Source organism: Lithobates pipiens, unplaced genomic scaffold (genome assembly GCF_037356315.1).
Source record: "Lithobates pipiens isolate NorthernLeopardFrog02 unplaced genomic scaffold, aLitPip1_a1.2 Scaffold_27, whole genome shotgun sequence".
Taxonomy (NCBI): domain Eukaryota; kingdom Metazoa; phylum Chordata; class Amphibia; order Anura; family Ranidae; genus Lithobates; species Lithobates pipiens.
This window is the reverse complement of record NW_027507788.1, coordinates 152,076,574-152,102,217: the sequence shown is the minus strand read 5'-3', so window position 1 is coordinate 152,102,217 and position 25,644 is coordinate 152,076,574. Positions and strand designations below refer to the sequence as shown.

At 42.6% G+C, this 25,644-nt stretch overlaps 1 protein-coding gene across 2 annotated transcripts in view; it reads left to right on the top strand.

Annotated features, from left to right (window-relative positions):
- Positions 1–25,644, top strand: part of MORN1 (MORN repeat containing 1) — a 536,457-nt gene that overhangs the window by 50,709 nt on the left and 460,104 nt on the right. For both annotated transcript variants that reach the window (XM_077457667.1, XM_077457666.1), the window contains exons 4-6: positions 2,197–2,307; positions 4,555–4,645; positions 20,387–20,474. In XM_077457667.1, the coding sequence (XP_077313793.1) occupies positions 2,197–2,307; positions 4,555–4,645; positions 20,387–20,474 (290 nt within the window). The remainder of the gene's footprint in view (positions 1–2,196; positions 2,308–4,554; positions 4,646–20,386; positions 20,475–25,644) is intronic.

The window sequence follows — 25,644 nt, the reverse complement described above, 5'->3', positions numbered from 1 at the left end:
GAAAATATGACGCCAAACCGTTTTCCGACAAAAATGTATTAGCCTGTCATCCAACATTTGTTGGCAGAAAGTTGGACAACAATTGTCAAAAGGAGCGTACTAACATTTTAGAACAACAGTATGTCAACAGACAATCCCCTGCCAACAATTGTACTGTGGATATGAGGCTTCAGGCCCCTTTCACATAGGGTGGTTTCTGTTCCAATCAGCAGACGATCAGCTCACAGATCCCCTGCTGATCAAGCGGAGTGGGTGGATGACACGTCGGTGTCTGCACTGCTCTACGGGCAGATGAGAGTAAACGGACTCCCCTTACGTTTTATTTTTTTTGGTGGACCCGTGTAGACCCGAAGATAGGCGGGTATAAACAGACCCAAATCCATTTACACACGCCTGTCCATTGGAATGCATGGAATTTCCCATCAGGTCAGCCTGAAAAACTGACAGGCAGACCTGAGCAGATCGCCCGTGTGAAAGGGGTCTTAAAGAGTCTCTGAAGGCAATGCAATGGTATTGCGGCCCCAATCTCCTCTTCTGGAGTTACCCGCCAGCCCTCTCGGCTCCTCTTCCCCTGTGTCTGCCCCCATAGCAAGCTGATTGCTATGAGGGTAATGGGCGCAGACATATGGACTCATTCATAACCTGGGCTGTGCACATCCATAGAAGCACACAGTGCAGCTTAGCCCTGCTCCCAGCTCTTTGCTCACAGGATTTGACTGACAATGGCTCCCGCTGCTGCCCAATCCTACTGTAAGGTGAGAGAGACAGGTGAGAAGAACTGCACACGGCTCAAAATAATCCCAAAGGTGTTCTATCAGGTTGAGGTCAGGACTCTGTGCAGGCCATTCAAGTTCTTCCACGCCAAACTCGCTCATCCATGTCTATATGGACCTTGCTTTGTGCACTGGTGCGCAGTCATATTGCACAGGAAGGGGCCATCCCCAAACTGTTCCCACAAATTTGGGAGCATGAAATTGTCAAAAATGCCTTGGTATGTTCACGGCTTAATGCTGTGTACACGCGGTTGGACTTTCCGGCAGAAAAAGTCCGACTGAATAATTTCATCAGATATTCCAATCATGTGTGGGCTTCATCAGACTTTTTTTTTTAGAAAATTCTGACGGACCTAGAAATAGAACGTTTTAAATCTTTCCAACTGAATCAATTCCTATCTGGAAAACCGTTCATCTGTATGCTGTTCCGATGGACCAAAAATGATGCAAGGGCAGGTATTGGCTACTGGCTATTGAACTTCCTTTTTCTTGTCCCGTTGTACGTCACCGCATTCTAAACGATTGGACTTTGGTGTGATCGTGTGTAGGCAAGTCCGTTTCAGTGGAACACCGTTGGCACTCCGTTGGAAAAACCGTCAGTTTGTTCTGATGGAAAAAATGGTTGTGTGTACGCGGCATTAGAGTTCCCATCAAGTAAACTTCCTCTGCTGAAATGTACCTATAATAAGGCTTACCTATAGGTAGTGTAAATATCTCCAAAACGTGTACCATTTAGAAGATATTTACATTACATGCAGTGACATCACTGGCGCATGATCTCTGAAGGAACAGCCACAGGTGCCGTTTCCTTCTGAGCCCTGTGCTGTAAACGGTGGCTCCCGCGTGCATGACGTCATAGTAGCGTCAGCCAGTCACAGAGCTGGAGTCGGAAGCAAGACGGGTGAAAATGGAAGCGGGTACATCTCTAACATCATGGCGCTGGAACAGCTTAGGAAGTTTCACATAATGTGCTAGTTTCACATTCCCATAGACACACTCCTAAACCTTGTGGACAGCCTTTCTAGAAGAGTTGAAGATGTTAAAGCTGCAAAGGGTGGGCCAACTCAATTTTGAACCCTACGGACTAAGACTGGGATACCATTAAAGTTCATGTGGGTGTAAAAGCAGGTGTCACAATACTTTTGGCAATATAGTGTAGCTTACAGTGACATCACTGATATAAAGGAGGTGGGTGGGCCGTGGGCAGGCCGGGCTATTTAATTAACAGTCTAGTGATCTGCATTGACTATAAGGTATCACATGCTTGCTTGGGCACTCATGCTGGGAGTTTCAGATGCCTGTGCTCTCAATTTATATAAAATCTTGAGTTTTTTTTTGTTTTTTTTTTGTCAAATATTTTCATATAAACCACCCAGAGTGTTTGTATTTTATGTTTACTAAAACAATCTGCTTTTTTCCACAGGAAACAAATATTCTGGTGAATTCCAAGAGGGAGAACTTCACGGACATGGCGTCATGCAATACAAAGACGGTGGGCACTATGAAGGAGAGTTTGTTTTTGGAATAAGAGAAGGTGAGTTTTGTGCAAATTTTCTATGTGCTCCCAATGCTTTGCTGGCTGCATTAGTTTCCTATTTTGGGGGTTTTCCCCTCTGTTTTCACCTTGTGATCTGGCCAGTAACACACCTTCTGTATTAGGGTGCCTACACTCTGGATGAAAGAGCAACAGAGACGGCCTTGGACAGCAGGATTGTCAGTCTGGGAGGAGAATAGTGTTAGAAGTTCTAGCAAATTTAGATACACTAACGAATTGAAGCTGCACTCTAGCTAATACGCTTTAAGCAGTTACAGCTACAGTTTTATTCTTTTGAGATAAAGATTTTACATTAATAAAAGCTGATCATTGTAAGCATGCCTGTCAGTGTTAAATGGTTTGTCTCAACCCTCTAAGTGTTACATTTGCAGGATAGCTTGTGCTGTTGAAAAACAACAGACCTACAAGCAGAATCAACAGGAGAAAATAAAGGAAAGAAAGCTAAAAAGAAAGCAAAACAGTCATCACATCTAAGAATTGGCAACCTGCCATATAATAAATACTTATTCCCCAGCATGCATTGTGCATGATCTGAACACTTCCACAAACGGACCGCATTTGGATAAATCCACACACATCAGATTTCGCTACAATTTAAAGTATCATACAAAAATAGGAACAGCTGAGGTTTCTTTTGATATGAGAGGGATTCCTGTACACACGGTCTGAGATTTCCACAACCAAATCCGTCGGATTTTGCCCGTCGAATTTTGTCCGTTGGATCTTGTCCGAAACTGTTGCATACACACGGTCGGACAAAGTTGGCGAAAAATCCGATCTTTCAGAACGTGATGATGTAATTTCGTTATGATGGGACTACATTCAGGCTAGTAGCCAATAGCTTTGATGTAGGAATTTGATCTGAGCATGCGTGGCACTTGGTCCGATCAAAATTCTCTACACATGATCGGATTACGTCCGATCGGCCCAGTTGGTCGGGAAATATTTCCAACATGTTGGAAAATTGGGTCCGACGGAATCAGTCCGATGCATACCACACACAGTCAGATTATCCGACGACACGGTCCGATAGGACACATTCCGACGGATTCCCCGACCGCGTGTACAAGGGCTAAGAGTTAAGGTGTACATCCTGGCTCTGATATAAAATGGAGTTATGGATTTAACAAATATTGTATAAATTGGTAGGAAATAAAAAGGAGTTGTTTCAATAAATGAATTCAGAAAAAAGTAGCAAAGTTGCAAGGATGAGGGCTTGGCATTTACTTGCTGAATTAACGATAACCCGTTTAACAAGCTTTTCCGAATGTTCAAAAATGTGTAAATTTGAAAAGATTCATAAATTTGAAAAGAAACAGGAATTCTAAAAAAATCTGAAATTCAGGAATTCTAAAGAAATCATAATTCTAAAAAGAAAAGAGAAATTCATAAAAAAATCTGAAATGAAAAGAAATCGGAAAATTGAAACCCCCGAAAATGAGAAAATCTGAAATAACTAATAATAACGTAACTATTACTAGCCATTAAATTATAGGTATTGGAATTTCCTTTCAAATTTGGCTGAATACGAATTTACCCGAACGTTCCGAATTATCTGAAATAACCAATGCCGCCTCTAAACAAATGGAATGTAATCAATTCATAATAGTAAATTATAATGATAATAATAAAAACGTTTTATTATTATTAATTTGTTCTGTTCCATTTGTTTAGAGGCGGCATTCGTTATTTTGGATAATTTTTAACTTCGGATAAATTTGTATTTTTTGCATTCACTAATGGCCAAATTTGAAAGGAGATTTCAATACCTATAATTTAATAGTAATAGTTAAGTTATTATTAGTTATTTGTTATTTTAGCAGTTTTGGGATTTTGAATGTCAGAATTTTTTTTTTCGCTTTTACGATTTGTTTGTTTTCCAATTTCAGATTTTTTTTTCGAATTTACGATTCTTTTCGAATTTACGATTTTTATTTTTTGAATTTACGATTTTTTTTTATTTTTGGATTTTACGTTTTTTTTCCAAATTTCACATTTTTTTTGAACTTCCATTTTTTTGAATTCATGATTTTTTTTTTGAATTTAGGAATTATGATTATTACGAAGGAACGAAAAAGGAAACCCCCCACCCCCCAAAAAACCCCTGAAAACTAGCACATTTTTTGCCAGTGCACATGTCTAAAATTTACAATTCACAATATATCTACTTAACCGTAAAGAATTTATCTCCTCTTTCTTTGACTAGTTGCTTTATTTTTGGTTTAGGGCATGGTTTATTTATGGACAAAGATGGACAAACATTCTCTGGAGCTTTCCACAACAACAAAAAGTATGGAGAAGGACAGATGAGTTACCAGTGAGTATTTGTTTTCTTTTAATCATAATGGTCCTACTGCTACTAAGACTATTAATCAAAGAGGTTTATGAATGAGCTGCTGAAGCCTCCTTAGGTACTGATACTTATACTCTGTTTTTGAACTTTTTTAAAGATCAACTCTGGCAAAACTCCAAAGCTCTCCACTGCCATCTCAGTCAGTTATCACAAAAAAAATTATATATATTGTGATGTTTGGGGTGATGATTAGCTCGGTGGTAAAAGCATTTTTAGTAAGTCCACGTCAGTCCAAACTGTGGTTTCAAGGCTTGCCAACTCACAAAATTAAAGTTCAATAGAAATAGTTGCCAACACAGTAGATTTTCACCATTAAAACATGTAACAAAAATACTGAGCCACCTGGCTCTCTCTTCAGCAGCGCTGCTGGTTAGGCCTTAATCTTGGATTTTGGTTGGTCCCTCTCTCTGTTCTCTCGGCTCTTTCAGCCGCTTCAGTTGAAGCACCCTGCTGTACAGTCCCACTCCCTGAGCGCTCTCAATAGGGGATCTTCCACCACCCTGGGCTCTTCCTCTCCTCTGAGACCTTGAAATTCCCAGAGTTCCCTGGACTTGCCTAGTTGTCCAGCTTTCTTAGTCTCCTAGACTTGCTTAGCCTTCTCGACTCTCTCCGACCTATGAAAAAGGAATCTCTCCTCCATCATGGAGTGCTGTCTCTTTTCTTTTCTCCTAACAGGAGCCCTAAACTATTATATGGGCTGTTCACACATGCACTCACAGCTGGCCAATCTTCTGGAAGACCTGTACTCTAGGTTGGAGATTTTTTTCCCCCCAAAACTCTTTGAAATCTCCAAACTCCAGAACCCAATCCAGGAATATCAGAGAAAGTTGAGAAATTACCTTTATCTATTCAGAATTTGTAGTAGGGAGCCCCATACTCTGCATGCGTGTGAACCCTGTGCCATATATGTATATAGTATCTCACAAAAGTGAGTACACCCCTCACATTTTTATAAAAAAATTATTATATCCTTTCATGTGACAACACTGAAGAAATGGCACTTTACTACAATGTAAAGTAGTGAGTGTACAGCTTGTATAACAGTGTACATTTGCTGTCCCTTCAAAATAACTCAACACACAGCCATTAATGTCTAAACCACGGGCAACAAAAGTGAGTACACCCCTAAGTGAAAATGTCCAAATTGGGCCCAATTAGCCATTTTTCTGCCCCAGTGTCATGTGACTTGTTAGTGTTACAATGTCTCAGGTGTGAATGGGGAGCAGGTGTGTTCAATTTGCTGTTATCGCTGTCACTCATACTGGTCACTGGAAGTTCAACATGGCACCTCATGGCAAAGAACTCTCTAGAGATCTGAAAAAAAGAATTGTTGCTCTACATAAAGATGGCCTAGGCTATAAGAAGATTACCAAGACCCTGAAACTGAGCTGCAGCATGGTGGACAAGACCATACAGTGGTTTAACAGGACAGGTTCCACTCAGAACAAGCCTCACCATGGTCCACCAAAGAAGTTGAGTGCACATGCTCAGCATCATATCCAGAGGTTGTCTTTGGAAATTGGACATATGAGTGCTGCCAGCATTGCTGCAGAGGTTGAAGGGGTGGGGGGTCAGCCTGTCAGTGCTTAGACCATACGCTGCACCCTGCATAAAATTGGTCTGCATGGCTGTCGTCCCAGAAGTAAGCCTCTTCTAAAGATGTTGCACAAGAAAGTCCACAAAAAGTTTGCTGAATACAAGCAGACTAAGGGCATGGATTACTGGAATCGTGTCCTGTGATCTCATGAGACCAAGATAAACGTATTTGGTTCAGTTGGCGTCAAGCATGTGTGGTGGCAGCCAGGTGAGGAGTACAAAGATAAGTGTGTCTTGCCTTCAGTCGAGAATGGTGGTGGGAGTGTCATGGTCTGGGGCTGCATGAGTGTTGCCGGCACTGGGGAGCTACAGTTCATTGAGGGAACCATGAATGCCAACATGTACTGTGACATACTGAAGCAAAGCATGATCCCCTCCCTTTGGAGACTGTGCTGCAGGGCAGTATTCCAACATGATAATGACCCCAAACACATCTCTAAGACAACCACTACCTTGCTAAAGAAGCTGAGGATAAAGGTGATGGACTGCCAAGCATGTCTGCAGACCTAAACCCTATTGAACATCTGTGGGGCATCCTCAAAAGGAAATGTTGAAGAGCGCAAGGTCTCTAACATGCACCAGCTCCGTGATGTCGTCATGGATTAGTGGAAGAGAACTCCAGTGGCAACCTGTGAAGCTCTGATGAACTCCATGCCCAAGAGGGTTAAGGCAGTGCTGGAAAATAATGGTGGCCACGCAAAATATTGACACTTTGGGCCCAATTTGGACATTTTCACTTAGGAGTGTACTCACTTTTGTTGCCAGTGGTTTAGACATTAATGGCTGTGTGTTTGAGTTATTTTGAGGGGGCAGCAAATTTTACAGTTATACAAGCTGTACACATACTGCTTTACATTGTAGCAAAGTGTAATTTCTTCAGTGATGTCAAATGAAAAGATATTATACAATTTAACAAAAATGTGAAGGGTGTACTCACTTTTGTGAGAAACTGTGTGTGTGTGTCTGAAGTCTTTTTATACTTTCCTTTCTCCTACCATTCTCGTCCCTTAGCTCACTGGTGCTGCTTTCAATAACCAGTGAATCCAGCACAGGTTATTTATAGGGTCGTCTTTAAGGCAGGGCAAAAGGGGCATCTGCCCTGGGTCCCAATATTGTTGTGGGGCCCAAAGCAGCTGCCTCATACTTGCCAACTATCCCAGTTCAAATTCCCTTGTCCCTTGGAGTTTTAGTCCCATGCTGTGTCCCGATATCTCAGTGTGAAGTTCTCTTACTAAGCTCTGCCTATTGTCATGTGCAGATGACTCACTTGCAGACCCTGTGTTTACATTTAAATCACCTGCATTCATATGTAAATAGCAGCGGCATTAATGTGTAAATTGTCAGGGATCGGCTGCATTGATATGTAAAGAGAAGTGACATTCATATGTATATCATGCCTCCCTGAGGTCATATCCATGATCACTTCTACTGAATGCTGCCCATTGAGGAGGTAAAGGGTCATGCTGGAAAGTCTGGCCTACAACTGGGATCATTAAGCCTAACCCTTTTTTCAAAATAACATGGTGCCACAGCACCGTGAATTGTGGTGCATGTGAATACGAACATCTCAGCAGATGCGTGAGGGTGTTATTAACAATTAATGGCACTGCTGTGTATCTACTAAAGGGAAAGCGATTTTGCATGCGTTCCCGACACTCACAAATGTGATCGCAGGCTAAATCTTTCAGTTACATTAGTGGTCAGTGTAAATCTTCTCATTACATTGGGGCTTGGTGTACAATCCTTTCATTCACACTAGTGGCCAGTGTGAAGGTCCCCCTTACATTGGGGGTTAGTGTAAATCCCTCCTTACATTAGTGGTTCCTGTGAATGCTGCTATTACATTAGTGGTCAGTGTAAATCCCCATTACATTAGTGGTCAATGTGAATCCCCATTACATTGGAGTTTTCTGTCTATTTATGGGTCCCCTCACCTACACAGTCCTTGGTGTGTAGGCACTGAGGAGATGATGTGCTGTAACCTTTAGCAACCAATCGGTGAGCAGTAATAATGTGCACTAACCTCTTGCAACCAATCATTGAGTGGTAAGGATATGAGGTAACCTCTAGCAACCAATTAGTAATCAGTAATAATGTGCAATAAACGCTAGCAACCAATTGGTGAGTAGTAAAGATGTCCAGTAACCTCTAGCAACCAATCATTGAGCAGTATTGATATACAGTAATCTCTAGCAACCAATCAACAAGCAGAAGTCATGTGCTGTAACTTCTAGCAAATAATAAGTGAGCCATAATGTGTGCTGTAACCTGTAGCAGCCAGTCAGTGAGTGGTAATGATATGCTGTAACCTCTGGCAACCCATCGCAATCACTGTCTGATCTGATTCAGTAAACTGATTTTGAGCCTAGCTGCTATTTCTGGTAGACTCAGAGCAGGTGGAAAGCGAAATTGCATTGGGGGGGGGGGGGAATTTTTTTTCCCAGGGTCCAATCAATATTAAAGACAGCCCCGCAAATACGGAAAGGCTTCTTCACAGTAAGAGCTGAGAAAATGTGGAATAGACTGCCTCAAGAGCTTGTTCTGGCCAGCTCAGTAGATTGTTTTAAAAAAAAAGGCCTGGATTTTTTCCTAAATGCACACAGTATAAATGGATACTAATATTAATAGGTAACGATAATACCAGGGAATACCGATTGCCTGTTGGGGGATTGAGAAGGAATTTCTTTCCCCCATTGGAGCAAACTGGATCATGTTTTATTGTTTTTTTTATTTTTTTGCCTTCCTCTGCATTATAGGATTGTATAGTATATATGGAGGTTTTCTATTTGTGTTTGTTTTCAATGTTGGTTGAACTGGATGGACCTGTGTCTTTTTTTTTTTTTTTTTTTCGACCAGATTAACAATGTAGCTATGTAACAGGGGTGCCTGGCATCACTCCAGTCCAATTTTTCACCAGTACATTGAGACTCTAAACCAGGAGTTAGATTGTATTGGCTTTTTTTCTTTCAGAAGAATTATGATGAAATAGACATATTCAGACTGTCACCTATTGCTTCTCTTATAAATCTTTATTGTATTCTGCATTCTTTTTTTTTAGATGTGTCCCTTAATTTTCTTTATTAACAAGAGATCATAAGAAATCCTTTATGTGGGTACAGTTTACAAAAATACCCAAAATATTCTTTCTTAGGAAAATAGTGAAGGGGTAGACCTCTGTCAGCTTATTCTCACTGCCCGCTACTTTCTGTGATAACCACTTTTTTTTTCTTGTCTTCTATCACAGGGACAGGAAATGGGGTAAAATCTCCACAGAAATATTTACTTTTCCCAATATTATAAAAGGTTTTGTGGGAGTTGGGATTGAAATCTTGAACCCTGTTGAGTACTCCCCACAGTCATGTGTGTACCACCAGTGGTGCCCATCTCATACCTTGAGAAGCACTGCCTTGTGGCACTTTGCTGAATAACACATGTATGAAGGCATACGTCATTACATTCCTCCAGAGTTTACATTTCAGTGGTCACATTTTTCTTCAGTCCCAAGGAACATTAGTTCATTATTCCTGTGCAAAGCAGAAAACCTCATACTTGGAGAGACGACGGGGTATAATGCGATACTTGCTTCACGGAAGATCTGCACCTGTGTTCAGCAAGTGAGACTTTTCGTCTGTAAACACTCAGCTTGTGCTGTATGTCATCTAACGCTACATGTGTCTGCCAGCGGGATATCGTCACACTGTGCGCGCGCGGCCTGTAATCTGAAGAAACACATGTTTTGACGTCATGCATTCCAAATGTGTTTCTAAAGCTCCCAGTGTAATGCTAGCTGGCTCTCTGGCACTAACCTCTGTACACATGTTTACTTTGCCTGGCTACCCGAAGCGTTGGACTGGCACCTCTTGGGCAGCAGGTGCACTCAATTCTAGTAAAGGCAAGTTTCTCCCATGTGACATCGTTCTCTTAGAAAAGGGATATCCCACAGAAAATCATGCAGAATATCTCAGATATATAGGCTAGAATTTTGTATGAGTTTACTGGGCTCCCCTCCAAAGCAATCACAAAGGACTCCATAAGGCTAGTACATACTTGCGGAATTTGGCCTAAAGAGAAGAGGCGATGGGTGTGTTTTCTTTTGTAACCATCGCAATATTCTTGTGATGAGATTCTTTTTTCCACTCTTGTTTTGTCCCTGAGGATTTTGTGTTTGGTGTAATGTAAATAGAGGCAGCAAGGGTGTGCCTTACTAGTTTGGTGCCCGAGGGTTTAGAGATGAACTCCTGGCAAACAGCTAAAGTTATAGATGAAAAACATATGTGGCAGCTGTTTTACCTACCAAAGGTTTGCAATTCAGTTCATCCAGTCCTGAGATTTACGTAGCCCCATCGGTGAGGTGACCTGGCTTTTTTTCTGCTGCAGTTAGGCAATAAACCCTGGTCATCCTCCGGCACCCTGCCTGTATGTAGACGGTGAAGGAGCAGAAGGATACCCATGATGCAACCGGATGCTCATCCTTCTGCTCTCTCCTGATCACAGCATGCTCCTTGTTAGCTCATATCCATGAAGGACACCTGATTGGCTCATGATGGTTGTTGGAAATCAAATTCAGGTACTTACACTAACTGCATTTAAAAATGCACTTCCTTGAAATAGTATTCATACCCCTTGACATTTTCCACATTTTGTCATGTTACAACCAAAAACGTAAAAAAAAAAAATTATTGGGATTTTATGTGATAGAGCAACACAAAGTGGCACATAATTGTGAAGTAGAAGCAAAATGATAAACGATTTGCAAAATTTTATACAAATGAATATGTGAAAAGTGTGGTGTGCATTTGAATTCACCCCCCTTGAATCAATACTTTCTAGAACCACTTTTTTCTGTAATTACAGCTGCAAGTCTTTTTTTGGTATGTCTCTACTAGCTTTACACATCTAGAGAGTGAAATTTTTGCCCTTTCTTCTTTGCAAAATAGCTGAAGATCTGTCAGATGAGGAAGCGTCTGTGAACAGCAATTTTCAAGACTTACCACAGATTCTCAATTGGATTTAGGTCTGGACTTTAACTGTGCCACTATAAGACATGAATACGCTTTGATCTGAACCATTCCATTGTAGCTCTGGCTGTAGTTTAGGGTGGTTGTCCTGCTGGAAGGTAGACCTCTGTCCCAGTCTCAAGTCTTTTGCAGACTCTAACAGGTTTTCTTCTAAGATTGACCTGTATTTCGCTCCATCCATCTTCTTAATTCTGACCAGCTTCCCTGTCCCTACTGAAGAAAAGCATCCCCATGATGCTGACACCACCCAGTTTCACGGTGGGGATGGTGTGTTCAGGGTGATGTGCAGTGTTAGTTTTCTGCCACACGCAGCGTTTTGCTTTTGGGCCAAAAAGTAGAATTTTGGTCTCATCTGACGAGCATCTTCTTCCACATGTTTGCTGTGTCCCCCACATGACTTCTCACAAACCACAAATGGGACTTCTTATGGCTTTCTTTCAACAATGGCTTTCTTCTTGCCACTCTTCCATAAATGCCAGATTTGTGGAATGCACAACTAATAGTTGTCCTGTGGACAGATTCTCCCACCTGAGCTGTGGATCTCTGCTGCATCTCCAGAGTTACCATGGGCCTCTTGGCTGCTTCTCTGATTAATGCTCTCCTTGCCCAGCCTGTCAGTTTAGGTGGATGGCTATGTCTTGGTATGTTTACAGTTTTGCCAAACTCTTTCCATTTTCGGATGATGGATTGAACAGTGCTCTGTGAGATGTTCAAAGCTTGGGATTTCTTTTGGAACCTAACCCTGCTTTAAACTTCTCCACAACTTTATCACTGACCTATCTGGTGTGTTCCTTGGCCTTCATGATGCTGTTTGTTTACAAAGGTTCTCTAACAAGCCTCTGAGGGCTTCACAGAAGCTGCATTTATACTGAGATTAAATTACACACAGGTGGACTCTATTTACTAAAAAGGCAATTGGTTCCGCTAGATTTTAGTTAGCGGTATCAGAGTAAAGGGGGCTGAATACAACTATACCCCACACTTTTCAAATGTTGAAAGCCATTTTACCATTTATCATTTTCCTTCCACTTCACAAATATGTGTTACTTTGTGTTGGTCTATCACATAAAAGACATTTACGTTTTTGGTTGTAACATGACAAAATGGGGAGAATTTCAAGGGGTGTGAATACTTTTTCAAGGCACTGCACATTTGATGATGGTTTAAAGAATACATATGTGTATTAACCTCTTGCCGAGCACCCGCCGCAGATGTACTGCGGCAAGCTGGCTGGACTGCGCAAATCGCTGTACCGGTAGGGCGATTTGTGGACTAGCTTTCGTCTGAGCGTGGCCAGCAGGGGAGCCAATCAGCGTGTCCAGCGGACTCAATGTCCGCTTACCGCCCGTGATCGTTCCCTGCAGAGACAGAACGGGGATCTGTTGAAGTAAACAAGGCAGATCTCCGTTCTGTCAGGGGATGACACTGAGATTCTTAGCAGGAAGACAGATCTGTGTGTTACTCCAGTCACACAGTCCCCCATACACCTAGTAATCACAAACAGGGAACACAGTTAACCCCTTGCTCACCCCTGATGTTAAACCCTTCCCTGCCAGTGTCATTAGTGCAATGTCAATGCATATTTTATAGCACTGATCACTGTAATAATGTCACTGGTTCCCCCAAAAAAGTGTCAAAAATGTCAGTTAGGTGTCCGATTGCAATGTCTCAATCCCGCTAAAAATCACAGAACGCCACCATTACTAGAAAATAAATAAATAATAAAAATGCCATAAATCTATCCCCTATTTTGTAGACGCTATAACTTTTTCACAAACCAATCAATATCTCAATCATTCGGATTTTTTTTCTTTCTTTTTATTTTTTATTTTTCCGGATAGGTATTATAGCAGAAAGTAAATAATATTGTTTTTTTTTCAAAATCCTGCATTTTTTTTGTTTGTTTTGTTTATATTACGCAAAAAATAAAAACTGCAGAGGTGATCAAATGCCACCAAAAGAAAGCTCTATTTGTGTAAAAAAAAAAAAAAAAAGGACATCAATTTTGTTTGTGCACAATGTCACACGCCTGTTCAATTGTCAGTTTACCTAACGCAGTGCCGTATCGCAAAAAAGGGCCTGGTCATTAAGAGGGTAAATCCTTCCGGGGCTGAAGTGGTTAATTGCCATGTAATTGCATCTGCCTGAAGTTCAGCTTTTACTGAAATGGCAACTTGGGCATCTTTTGTGTAAACTCTGGGGGTTGTTTACTAAAGGAAAATCCACTTTGCACTTCAAGTGCACTTGGAAGTAAAGTCGCTGTAGAGCCGAGGGGGGCATGCAAGGAAAGAAAAAAACAGCATTTTAGCTTGCACATGATTGGAAGATAAAATCAGCAGAGCTTCCCCTCATTTCATATCTACCCCTTCAGATTTAGAGCGACTGCACTTCCAAGTGCACTTGCAGTGCAAAGTGGATTTGCCTTTCGTACATAACTCCCTCTGTATATTGAGGCAGGTGCTCTTCAAAAAGAAAATCTAATCCTTTGTACATACACACCTGAACATGATCAGCTTCAGGTAAATGCTGTCTGACTGTATCTGGCCTGCCACTTTCATTCATTGCATTTTTGGCTCAGCATCACATGTGGGCATTACCTAGGGCACTATGCATGTGAATGCAACCAAAAAAAAAGACAATGTGCAGGGAAAGGCCCTGACCACAAAGTGGTTTAATCTCTTCCCATGCGGCTTCTAACGGGCTGTTCTCACAAACACCAGAAAGTATAAAAATAACAACTTTATTGAACACTAGTATCAAAATTGAGTAATAGCCATAGTATCAAAATTCCCAAACCCTTCACCATAGTTACACATAAAAAACACAACTATGCTGACTGAGGACATAACTAGGCCCCCTTTCACACTGGTGCGATTTGTCATTCACTTGACAGCTCCAAATCGCATGACAAGTCGCACCCCATTGTTGGCAATGGTACCATTCAATTGCCACAACTCATGTCAGAGCAACTTTAAAAAAGGTTCTGTTCTTTTTTTTTTTTGCCAATTTCATTGCGCCTTGCATAGACTTCTTTTAAACGAAGCCGCAATGACATCATAGGGGAAAATCACAGATCTGCGGCTTTGAAATTGTGCTAAAGTAGCTTGATTTCAAAGCCACCCCAGTGTGAACCAGGGCTTAGTCCATTTGACTCACTCGGTATGCCAGACAGTTTCCCAGAACCAAATGGCTAATCCACTGTTTACATCCAAAAAGGGATATCTATAACTGGCTATCCACTGTGTGTCCACCTTTAAGTCTGCAAATACTGTATCAATTAACATCAGTAGAAACCGCATGGGGTGAGATTAGGACCCCTTTCACACTAGCTATTAGGAACTCACGATCTCTCTCCTCACAGAACAGGGATTTGTGTGTTTACACACATGCATCCCTGTTCCTCCCTCTTGTACTCGCGATTGCTCGTGGCTGGCGGTCATCTCTACCGTCCGCCACCAGCATTGGCACCCCCGAGTGCAGTGGGCGAGCGTGCCTGCTATCCCACTTAAAGGAGCCGACGTATAGCTACGACAGCTTGCGGGATCGTGCCAACCTGCCACAGTATAATGACGGCGGCTGGTCGGGAAGCAGTTAACATCTACAGTCATTGCTGGTTTAAGGTATAGAAGTCCTAAATATGGATATGGAACCTCCAGTTTCTAGAGTCTGTGTGTTTTGGGAAGACATGAACTTGAATCAGAAACATGACCACTCCACGCATCCCCCAGACATACACCTCCCAAAGAGTAGTTACCTTAGATGCCAGGGCCCATAGTCAGTGGGTAAGAGGCTTGTTCCTAGTCCTCTCCAAAAAACCCTGTCCTGGTTAGGTCTGTCACACTTTGCTTGCTATATAAGGAGAATTCCTTAATACTCTAGCTGCTGAATATGAGATCCCTGTGTGATGTAGACAGGGCTGCTGATAAGGGGGTACCACCAGTACTCCTGTATGTGGCCCGGGCCAGCAGGGGGGTCTGGGCAGAAGGGGGGAATGGGATGTGGGCAGGGGGGGGGGAAGTGATCTACAGCAGCTGAAGGCAGGCTAGGGGGGGAGGTGGGGGAGGAGAAGGGGATCAGTTCCAATAATTGGCCCCATGCCACACTGATCACCCTCCCTGTGCATCATCATCTTCCCTCTGCTGCCCAGGCTCACCTATGCTATCATCACAATTTTATCTTTTACATTTTGCAGGAATTTGTAAGTTATTATGTGTTTGTGTCAACTAATATTGATTTTAGTGTATCTTTAGCTAAAATATCATTTTGACATTTTTGAGGGGATGAGCTGTCAGGTAGGCTGTACGGGGCCCTGTGATTTCTTACAGCAGCTTTGGCTGTAGACATCTCAACACTGCAGAGATATTACCACTGAACTTTGTTAGGAATCCCCACGGGTATCTACTGAAAACTAAAATATCAATTTTGAATGGACTACCATTTAAAGCAAAAAAAAAAAGTAACAGTGAATGTGAATGTGTTATATATATATATATATATATATATATATATATATATATATATATATATATATATATATATATATATATCTCCAAAGGATTCCTGGAACATACAGAGAAAATCAGTATAATTTAATGCATGCATTTTCTTATCCTCTATTTTCACAACTGCAGGGTATACACGATAGGAAAATTATTTACTACATGACTTTTGCATACTCATTTAGATTTTGTTCCACTAAATATATATTTTGAGGGTTACATTTCACTTCTAACTGAAATGGACATTATATTGTGAGGTGTTGCCCACAACCCTTCATTGCTTTTAACCACAAAGCATAAAAGTAAGCCGAAGGGGATACCAATAAAAATTGGAATGTGGAAACCAGGTTGTAAATCACATAAACTTTCTCTCATGTGTGTTCTGTTAGGGTAATGTATAGAACATATGGGTTGAGGCGGTCTTACGTTAGGTTTTAATATTAATATATTGTACTATGTCATTTTTTTTTAAAGTAGAAACTACACAAAATCATGAAAATAGCATAAGGGCATAAGTAAGGTTTAAGTAATTTTTTTGTACAGCATTAAATCAGTATTGCGTCTAAGAAACAAAATATATACATACCTATTTGGACATTTGTATGTAAGTGCTAATTTGGGGCTTTTGGATGTCTCAATAATCTATCAGACTGATGCCCTGTTTAGCAGCCTTGTCAGTTTGTCAGCAATGATAACTGCCTCTAATCATTTGTGAGGTTTTTGCACTAATAAGGTAAGTACATAGGTTTAGGGGTTAAGCCCCTTACACACGGGCCGAATGCCGGCTCAATAAAAACTGGCTGACATTCGGCCCATGTTTAAGGCACTTGGTCCAACAGAAGCCGGCCGTTAGGCGGTTTGTGTTAAGCGTCGGATTAAGGAGGGATAGGGCTAGGGTTACAATTTACGTTGGGTTAGGCATTACAGGTTCAGAGTTAGTTTAAGGCCCCTTTCACACAAAGGGTCCGATCGGGTCCATCTATTGGTATTTCAGGTGGAGCTGATCAGACCCTCCATTCACCCCTATGGACTGACTGGTGTAAATGGCCTTGTGTCTGTTTACACCCGCCTACCTCCAATCTGATCTGGTCCACTAAAAAAATGGAAAGAAGATCCACCTTCTGCCATCTAGGCGGCTCAGATAGGAGTGTAGTTGGGTGTAAACAGACAGAGAAGTCTGTTTACACCCATCTTCTCATTGGGCAGAGCAGGCTCCCACTACTGCCTCAATGTCCAGTGAGGAGGGAGAGAGGTACTCCTCTTGTACATAGTGCTGAATCAAGATCGGGCTCAAGTAAGAATTTGGGGGTCTGCGGGGAGCAGAACACATCGTTTTTTTTCTTAATGCCAAGAATGCATTAAGATAAAAAATAAATAAAAAATTCTACCTTTACAACCACTATAAAGTCCATAAGTTATAGTAAGCTATAGTCTCTGAGCAGATTGTGGACCAGTCTGTCACAGTCCTCAATGGACATCCTCTTCCTCTGGTGAATGAGGAGTTTTCTGTTGCACCACAATGTCCTTAAAGCAACACATTATGCCCCAGGTGGCATCAGTGTCCTCTTGTGTTAATGCACCACAAAAGAGTCCATGCAAGACTCTAAAGCGTGTAATGGCTGTCTGTGGCACAAAGCTTTGAGCTCTGGTTCCAGGGCCCTCAACAGTTTATGAGCAAAGGGGCACACCCAGAAAACCCAGTGGTTTCTTCCTGGATGATGCAAAAGGGGAAGTGTTTGTATCTACTCAGGTTTCTGGCAAGCATGAAAGTCCTCAAAGGCAACCCCCCCTTGGATCACCATTCATGCCAGATCTTTATGCCTAGTGGTGATTCTCTTTGAAGAAACATTCCTCCAGACCACCTTACAAGTGGCTAGAGGTACAGTAGGTCAGGAACAGACTCCAAAATGTCCTTGTCTCTGATCAACTTGTAGACCATGGGTACTCAACTTGCGGCCCTCCATCTGTTGCAGAACTACAACTCCCATCATGCCTCTGCCTTTGGGAGTCTTACTTGTAACTGTCAGCAGCTTGCAATGCCTAATGGGACCTGTAGTTCTGCAACAGCTGGAGGGCCAAGGATGAGCACCCATGTTATAGACCAGGGGTGCTCAACCTTTTGAGGAGCAAGGGCCACTTTAGCGTCTTGGTAACTGGTCGCGGGCCACAATGAGCATAGTGGGTGGATGGCAGGTCTGTGCCCACTCTGCATATGTAGAGCAGACACAGATGCAGCCCACTCTCTACCCTAAGGGCCCTCCGATCTGCTCAGACAGAAGGGGACAGATCCCCTTCTGTTTTTTAAGCAGATCGGATTGCAGATAGGTGGGTGTAAGCAGACACGAGTCTGTTTACATCTACCGCTCTATAGAGGTGAATGGAGTGTCCGCCTGAAAAACAGACAGGCAGACCTGATCTGACCGATCGTGTGAAAGGGGCCTAAGGCTGCTTTCACACTGATGCACAGCAGTTTACCTGCATGTCAACTGACCTTGATCTTCACTTCTTCCTCAGGATTCCTGCTGTCCCCCAGGTGGTTCTAACTGGTGGCTGCTGCTGGCTGTCCTCCAGGGCTGGTACTGCTGTTGGGTACTGCCTGCTGGTACTGCTGGCAGATACCGTTGGCTGGTACTGCTGGCGGGTACTGGTACTGCTTGCTGGTGGGTACTGGTGCTGCTGGTTGATACTGCTGGTGGGTAATGGCTATGCTGGCGGGTACTGGTTCTGCTTGCTGGTACTGGTACTGCTGGTTGGTACTGCTGGCGGGTATTGATGCTGCTGGCTGGTACTTGTACTGCTGGCGGGTACGGGTACTGATACTGCTGGTTGGTACTGGTACTGCTGGTGGGTACTGGTACTGCTGGTGGATACTGGTACTGCTGGCGGGTACAGATACTGTTACTGCTAGCTGGTACTGCTGGTGGGTACTGATACTGCTGGTGGGTACTGGTACTGCTGGCTATTACTGTTGGTGGGTATTTGCTCTGCTGGCTGGTACTGGCACTGCTGGCTGCTGGTGACTGGTACTGGCACTGCTGGTGACTGGTACTGTCACTGCTGTCTGCTGGTGACTGGTACTGGCACTGCTGGCTGGTGGTGACTGGTACTGGCACTGCTGGTGCTGGTGACTGGTACTGGCACTGCTGGTGACTGATACTGGCACTGCTGGTGCTGGTGACTGGTACTGGCAGAGAGAGAGCAGACCCAATGCTTCCTGTCACAGGCATAGTACATTTGGTATCACTCCGCCTGTGAAGGAGCCGGCGCTATACAGGAAGCATTGGCTCTGCTTCCTTTAGCGGCAGTTCCGTTGTTCGCGCTGATGCTCGGAGATGGTGGATCGGGAACCCGCCATCTCAGAGCAAGATGGTCAGGCCACATTGGAGGGCGCCGCGGGCTACCGGTTGGGCACCCCTGTTGTAGACAGTCTTTGGCTTTCACAAGTCAGGTTTACCTCCTTCCAGCCCCTACTTCCTGATAAATTTAAAAGTGTCCAAGTAATACCTTTAGGATGAAGTGTCCCAATTGTAGGGAATGGAGCTGTCCTATTTGTTCCATCCAAGGGGCAGTGCCACAATAGCCACACTCCCATCACATGCTTCCTCACCCAGGCTTGTATTGTAGAATAGGGATGCGGGTGCAATTGATCAAGTCTTTGTGAATTACAGAGAGCACTTGTTTTTCTGATCCCTTTTAGGCCTCATGCACACAGGCGTCTGAGAAGTACAACATTAAATCTGGGACTATTTTACCACCTAGGAGCCACAGGTGCCATGTACAGCTGGCCTTAGAAATCAATGACTATAAACTTGCATAAACACACGCATGTTTACAGATGTACGCCCCTGGATGGAGTCTATAGTGCCACCATTAGAATTGTGCCTAATGCCTCTTTGGAAATTGCTGGTACTGTGTACTGTGAAGCCATTTAAAAGTAGTTGCCCATCTAGTTATAGGCATGTTAAGGTAACCCCCCTCAGCTCTGTGACTGATTTTTCTAGTAAGTTATATTAGGAGATGACATCAAGATTAAACATTTGCATATAAAAAAAAATCAAACTGCATTTGTTAGAGGCCTGTCTTGCCTAGTGGAAGCCGACTGACATTAGAGCCTCACCTTGCCTGATGGTAGGTGCAAGCACATAAAGGTGTATGCAAATACCTGAAGCAACCCCCATACCCTCTGATCACAGCTAAATCTTATATTTCAGACAAAGCTGCTAAGCCCCACTCCAACCAGTTCCTATTGGTTCATTACTATGATGGCCAGACTTACTGGCCAAAAGGAATGCATAATAGGTATGAAAGCTTATCAGCATTATCTTTTCTGTTGGGCCAACCTGAGATTCAGCAATGACAGGAAGGTTTGAAAGACTGCAGCAGGCACGTGAACCTCCAAATTCCTTCACCCCATTCCTGTAGTAGCTTGCCCCCTTCTTAGTTTCAGAGTCTCAATCATAATGGCTCTCTCTGTATGAAAATCATTGTAATGTTGTAAAGAAATGGCGTTTTCTACTATAAGTCTACTTTGGCAGTGCGTACTGCACACAGGCACGTGTAAGCTAAAAAGCATGACATTTGTTTAATTACAGGAATGGTGATCATTATGAAGGGAACTGGGTGCTGGACCAACGTCAAGGACATGGAGTGCTGCACTGTTTAGATGGAACCATTTATGAGGTACAGTAATGCTATATTATATCTCAAGACTCGTTCTGTGAGATTCCACTCTTCTAAAATGTCCTGGTGGCTTGTATTAGTAGTTCCATTCTTGATCTCATTACTCTGTATAATGCTTTACAGTAATAGTTCAAAAACATCTTCTGGAAAATTGTACCGCGTGATTCATTATTAAAAGATTTGAAAAGAAAGGATCTATGCAAATGTATTGTAGATTAATTTTTTTCTTCTTTCAATGCCCTGCTTATGTTTTATAGTGTTAAAGGGGGTTTGCACCAAGTGGGTCAATAAGTAAAGGGTTGGGTTGATTGTGTTAAGCCTTCATGCCCATTGCCTACTATCCATCAACCTTCATTTTTAAAATGCTGCTCTGTGTTCTGTGTGTTTTTTCTGGCTAAGGCTTGATTCACACGAACGCATTTTTTGATGCATTTTGTAGAAATGCAGGGAAATTTATTAACATGGTTCCTATGGAACATGTTCACATCAATGCATTTTTGTGCCTCTGCGTTTTTGGAAAGGGTCAGGGACTTTTTTTCATGAAAAATGCAGTGTTTTGCATGTAATAGAAGTCAATGGTCCCGCATCAAAAATGCAAGTACCGCGTTTTTACCGCAATTTTGCACGTTTTGCGTTTTTTTCCCCCCCCTGTATATAGCTGGTTGCCAAGCAACCACAAAAAAACAAAAACCGCGTGTCCAAAAACGCGACAAGCACCGCAAACAACGCTGCAAAAACGCTCAAAAGCAACATGCATAGATGTGAATCGAGCCTTAAGGCCCGTACACACGGTTGGACTTTTTGACAACAAACATGCAAATTAGCTGTTTTGGAGCAACATCCGACTGTGTGTACGCTCCATCGGACAAACTTTTTCTGTTTTCATCGGACTTTTGTTGGCTGTGCGAACGGACAAACTTTCTGGCAACAAAAGTCCGATGGAGCAAAGTCCGACCGTGTGTACGCAAAAGCATCGGACTTTTGTACAAGGTACAAACACGCATGCTCAGAACTTATGCAAACGATCAGACTACAATACAGAAGTTGACCAAAGGTGGCGCTGGAGTCATTGAACGTCCTCTTTTGATGTGGCGTCCGTACGTTGTGACGTCACCACGTTCGTGTTTGTTGTCAAAAAGTCCGACCGTTTGTATGCAATACAAACTTGTGGACCACGCCCTTTGTACAAAAGTCCACGGAAAAGTTTGTACAAGTCCGACCGTGTGTATGAGGCTTTAGTCTGTTTTTGGTAGCTGCCTATGGCAACTATTTTCTGGTGAATCAGATGAGAATCTTATTTCTATGGTATCAGGTGGATGCCTGCAATTTGATGCTGTCTAGTAAGGCCTGGTTCACACCTATGCATTTTTAGTGCGTTTTTCAATTTTGCAGAATCACACTACAGTCCATATAACATGGTTTCCTATGGGTCGCGTTCACATCTGTGCATTTTATGGAAAGGCTCAGGGACCAGCAGGTTGTGTTTTTGGTTCCATAGACTTCAATGGATCCAAAACATGTATTGAAAAACGCAAAATGCACCTGGAATAGGCATCAACTGCAACCTGCATAGGTGTAAACCAGACCTAAAGACATGATGTCTTCTGTGTCTGCTTGTACCGTTTTTCTCCTTCCACCTTCTACATAGGAATAAATACCACTACTTTGAGTCATGGGTTCTTTTTTACAACAGAACTACCTGTCAGACTTATCAGAAGGCAATTCAACTGTGTCTGCACAGCCAATTACATCTCATGTTTGTCTTTAAGGAAGTGATACTAAACTCTGGTTTAAAGTATGCATTCTTAACTCAAAAAGTAGCTTTTATTCTGTAGCTTTTAGCCTCCACTTACTTCCATTATTTTTTTGCTGCTGCGAACTGACTTATTGTTAGAGTGTGGCTATGAGTGTGTCTTTTCCATTGTCACACTGTATATGGAAACACAGCCACCCTCTCTTGCTTACAACCAGGTTTGACTAGGGACCAATGGAGGCCCATCCATACGGGGCGCGCCCCCCTAATCCATGCACCCAGCCCCTAATCTACATGAAGGGTGCCAGACGCATGGATTTGGTTTTTTTTTTGGGGGGGGAGGCTAAGGCCCACCCAGTGGTGTGACAACTGGGGGGGGGGGGGGTTTGATCTCCGCCTTCACGTCGGTTTCCCACAGTGGGGGTTGGGGGGCTTGAGATTTTGTGGGGATCGCTACCTTCCTCTCCATCTCCCATGGGGGGTGGGGGGGGGTACCGTTCTGTTTTGATATGCTGAATAAGAAGTAGGTGCTCCTGATTTTCACATTCTACATTTGTATGACTGTCAGAGGTATTGAGCCTCACAAATCGTGACTGCTTTCCCACAAAAAGAGTTGATGCATTTTTTTTTTTTTTTGGGCTACAGTTATGTTAAATTGTTAGGTTAGGGCATCGTTGTTCTCCAAGGAGACACCTATAGAAGAATGCAGCAGTATAACTATATCAGTGAATCCAGGAATTATTCTAGCCATACACTGCTCCAGTTTTGGATGATTCCTGCTTAATCTATCAAGATTCAAGCCATAGGTGATCCTGTCGGCACCATCCGGCACCATCCGGCACCATTCGGCTTGAAAAAACATCAATTTGAAAATCGAAGGAGCTGAGCAGAAAATTCACAACCAGAGACTGTAGCCAATCAGATGCCATCATTTATTGGGTATTCTGACAGTTATGGGAGCAGCAGATGTCAGGAATCGGGATACAAAAACCAGCAGCAGAGATTCCTCCATCGCTGCTGTTTAGAGTGGATGGAAGAATCAAGGGATTTCCCTGTTCAGCCTGACAGCCTTAGGCTAGCCTTATGGCTGGCCCAAGGCTGTCAAAAGCAACTTATCAAGCTAAGGTCATGTTGTATCCATGCAATGGGCAGGCAGAGAGGCTGACCTACAGGCAGTTGAGAACGTGTACAATTGTTCCATTCCCTGCCTCTATCTATTCATCTTTCAACTGTTACAGTGAGTGCTTGATTTATAAGGATGGGAAAGGAGCAACTGCCCTGGGTTCCCTGACACAAGGGGCCCCTTCTATGCAAAAATAAAACAATATAAAAAAATTATATAAAATAATGATAAAAAAATTAATAAAATAGTATTAAATATAATAATACATTACTTTACTTTATTTTATTAAATGTATCTTGGGAAGTAATATTTTGCCGGCCATAAAAATGTATACTCTAGACTGTTATATTGCATTGGTTTTAAAAACAAATTTTGGCAGCCCAAGTGAACCACAAATAGAGCACTATGATTGCTTGTGTGTGTGTGTGTGTGTACACAAATAAGCTCAGAATGACGTTGTCATGCATTTTAAAAATGTGTGACTGTCATTGAGAATGTAAACCAACTCTGTGTATGAATTTGGCCCTAGTTACAGCTCGGAAGTTGATACTGATTGCCCACAGACATAAGAAAACTGCAGCTTTACTGAAGTAATATGCGTGCCATTTTTTTAAACCACAATGTGAATATTTTAACAGTTTTTATATAAAATCCATTGTAATTTGAGTTTACTAATCCAGTAAGTGATTCAATAACGGCAACATAACTTAGTAAATGAACACCATTATTTTACACTTAAAATTCACTTCAGACTCCCAACTTATTTTGTAGCTCTCCAGATCCATTAAGTGTCTTCTCCTTTAATCCATTTTATGCTAATTGTATTCGTGATCCTTATGAATTAAACATTCATTATTTCCAAACTAGGAATCTATCACTAAAACTATGCTAATGTGTAATGTACTAATATTGGTTGTAATTATCTTCCATTATATCTCAATTAGCACACAGCTCTGTGGCTGTCGATAGAGACAATGCTGGATTGTAAATCCATGATATTCCAGGCAGCGGAGGATTCGTTTACTTTGTCTGTTTGCTGTCTTGTTAGGAAGAATATGTTTTACAGACTGGCCTGCATTTGTAGAAGAGAGAAAACATTTCTTACCTGCTGGGCAAAGGTGTTCTGCCGCGTACACATGATCGTACTTTGATCGTGTGTGGGCTCCAGCTGACTTTTTCTTCCCAAAAGTCCGGTGGACCTAAAACTAAGACTGGCTTCAAATTTGTCCACCGGACTCGGCTTTAGGGGACAATCCGTTCATCTATGTGCTAGTCCGACGGACTAAAACCGACGCCAGGGAAGCTATTGGCTACTGGCTATGAACTTCCTTATTCTATGTCATCACGTTTGAATCCGTCTGACTTTTTGAATGATCATATGTGGCCAAGTCCATTCGTTTGAAAGTCCGGCGGACCTCAGCTGCAAAGTCCGTTGGATTGTCCGCCGGACCAAGTCCATCGAAAAGTCTGGTCGTGTGTACGTGGCAGTAGAGACAGTGTGGCCTTGACCACGATGGGGAAGGTGACGTCTTTAAAAAAGGGCATGCCTCAAAGCCCCTATGTAATTACCTTACCTGCCCTTCCTCACAGGTCTTTGCTTCACTGCAGCTGCCACTGAGATCATCTGTCTTGGAAACACAGGGGAGCGACAATGTCATTTTTTCAGGTCATATGACAGTGTTCAGGCATAGCTATTAGCTACTTGGAGGTGCAAATCACAGATTTCTCCATTGCTGGGAATACCCGCTAGTGTTCCCAGCTGTGAAGAAGCAAGAGGCTGCTAGAGAGTACAGTTATGGTCAAGGTCAGGGTATGCCCTTTACTGCAGGGCAAGGTGGCAGTGACTCTTTACAGAGCAGTTGGGTACATATTTTCCTGCTGAAATCTTTTTCGAAAAAAAAATAAATGTCTTTACAACAGAATCATAAATTACAGTAACATCTCCTGTTATTAAAAACAGTTTGTCATGGTCTGGAGTCAGGCTTGGAGGCCAGTAGCTATAGCAGTAGAGAAGCACCTACCAACCAACTGGATAAGTACAGAAGTGGGTCACCATGGTGGATGACATGATAACCTGAGGTGCAGAGTCTAAGTACTAGCTGGTGTTCACCGGAGCGTCTAATGGTGAATTTGGGTTTTGCTGCATGTTAGTACCAAGTTCTGGCTCTCAGGATTTCCCCACCAGGAGGTGAGCAAGCCGGGGTCCAGTAGCAGATATAGCAAGTAGGGATCAAGCAGAAGCATAGTCAGTAACAAGTCAACGGTCTGTAATGAGTGGTTGCTGGTTGGGATCA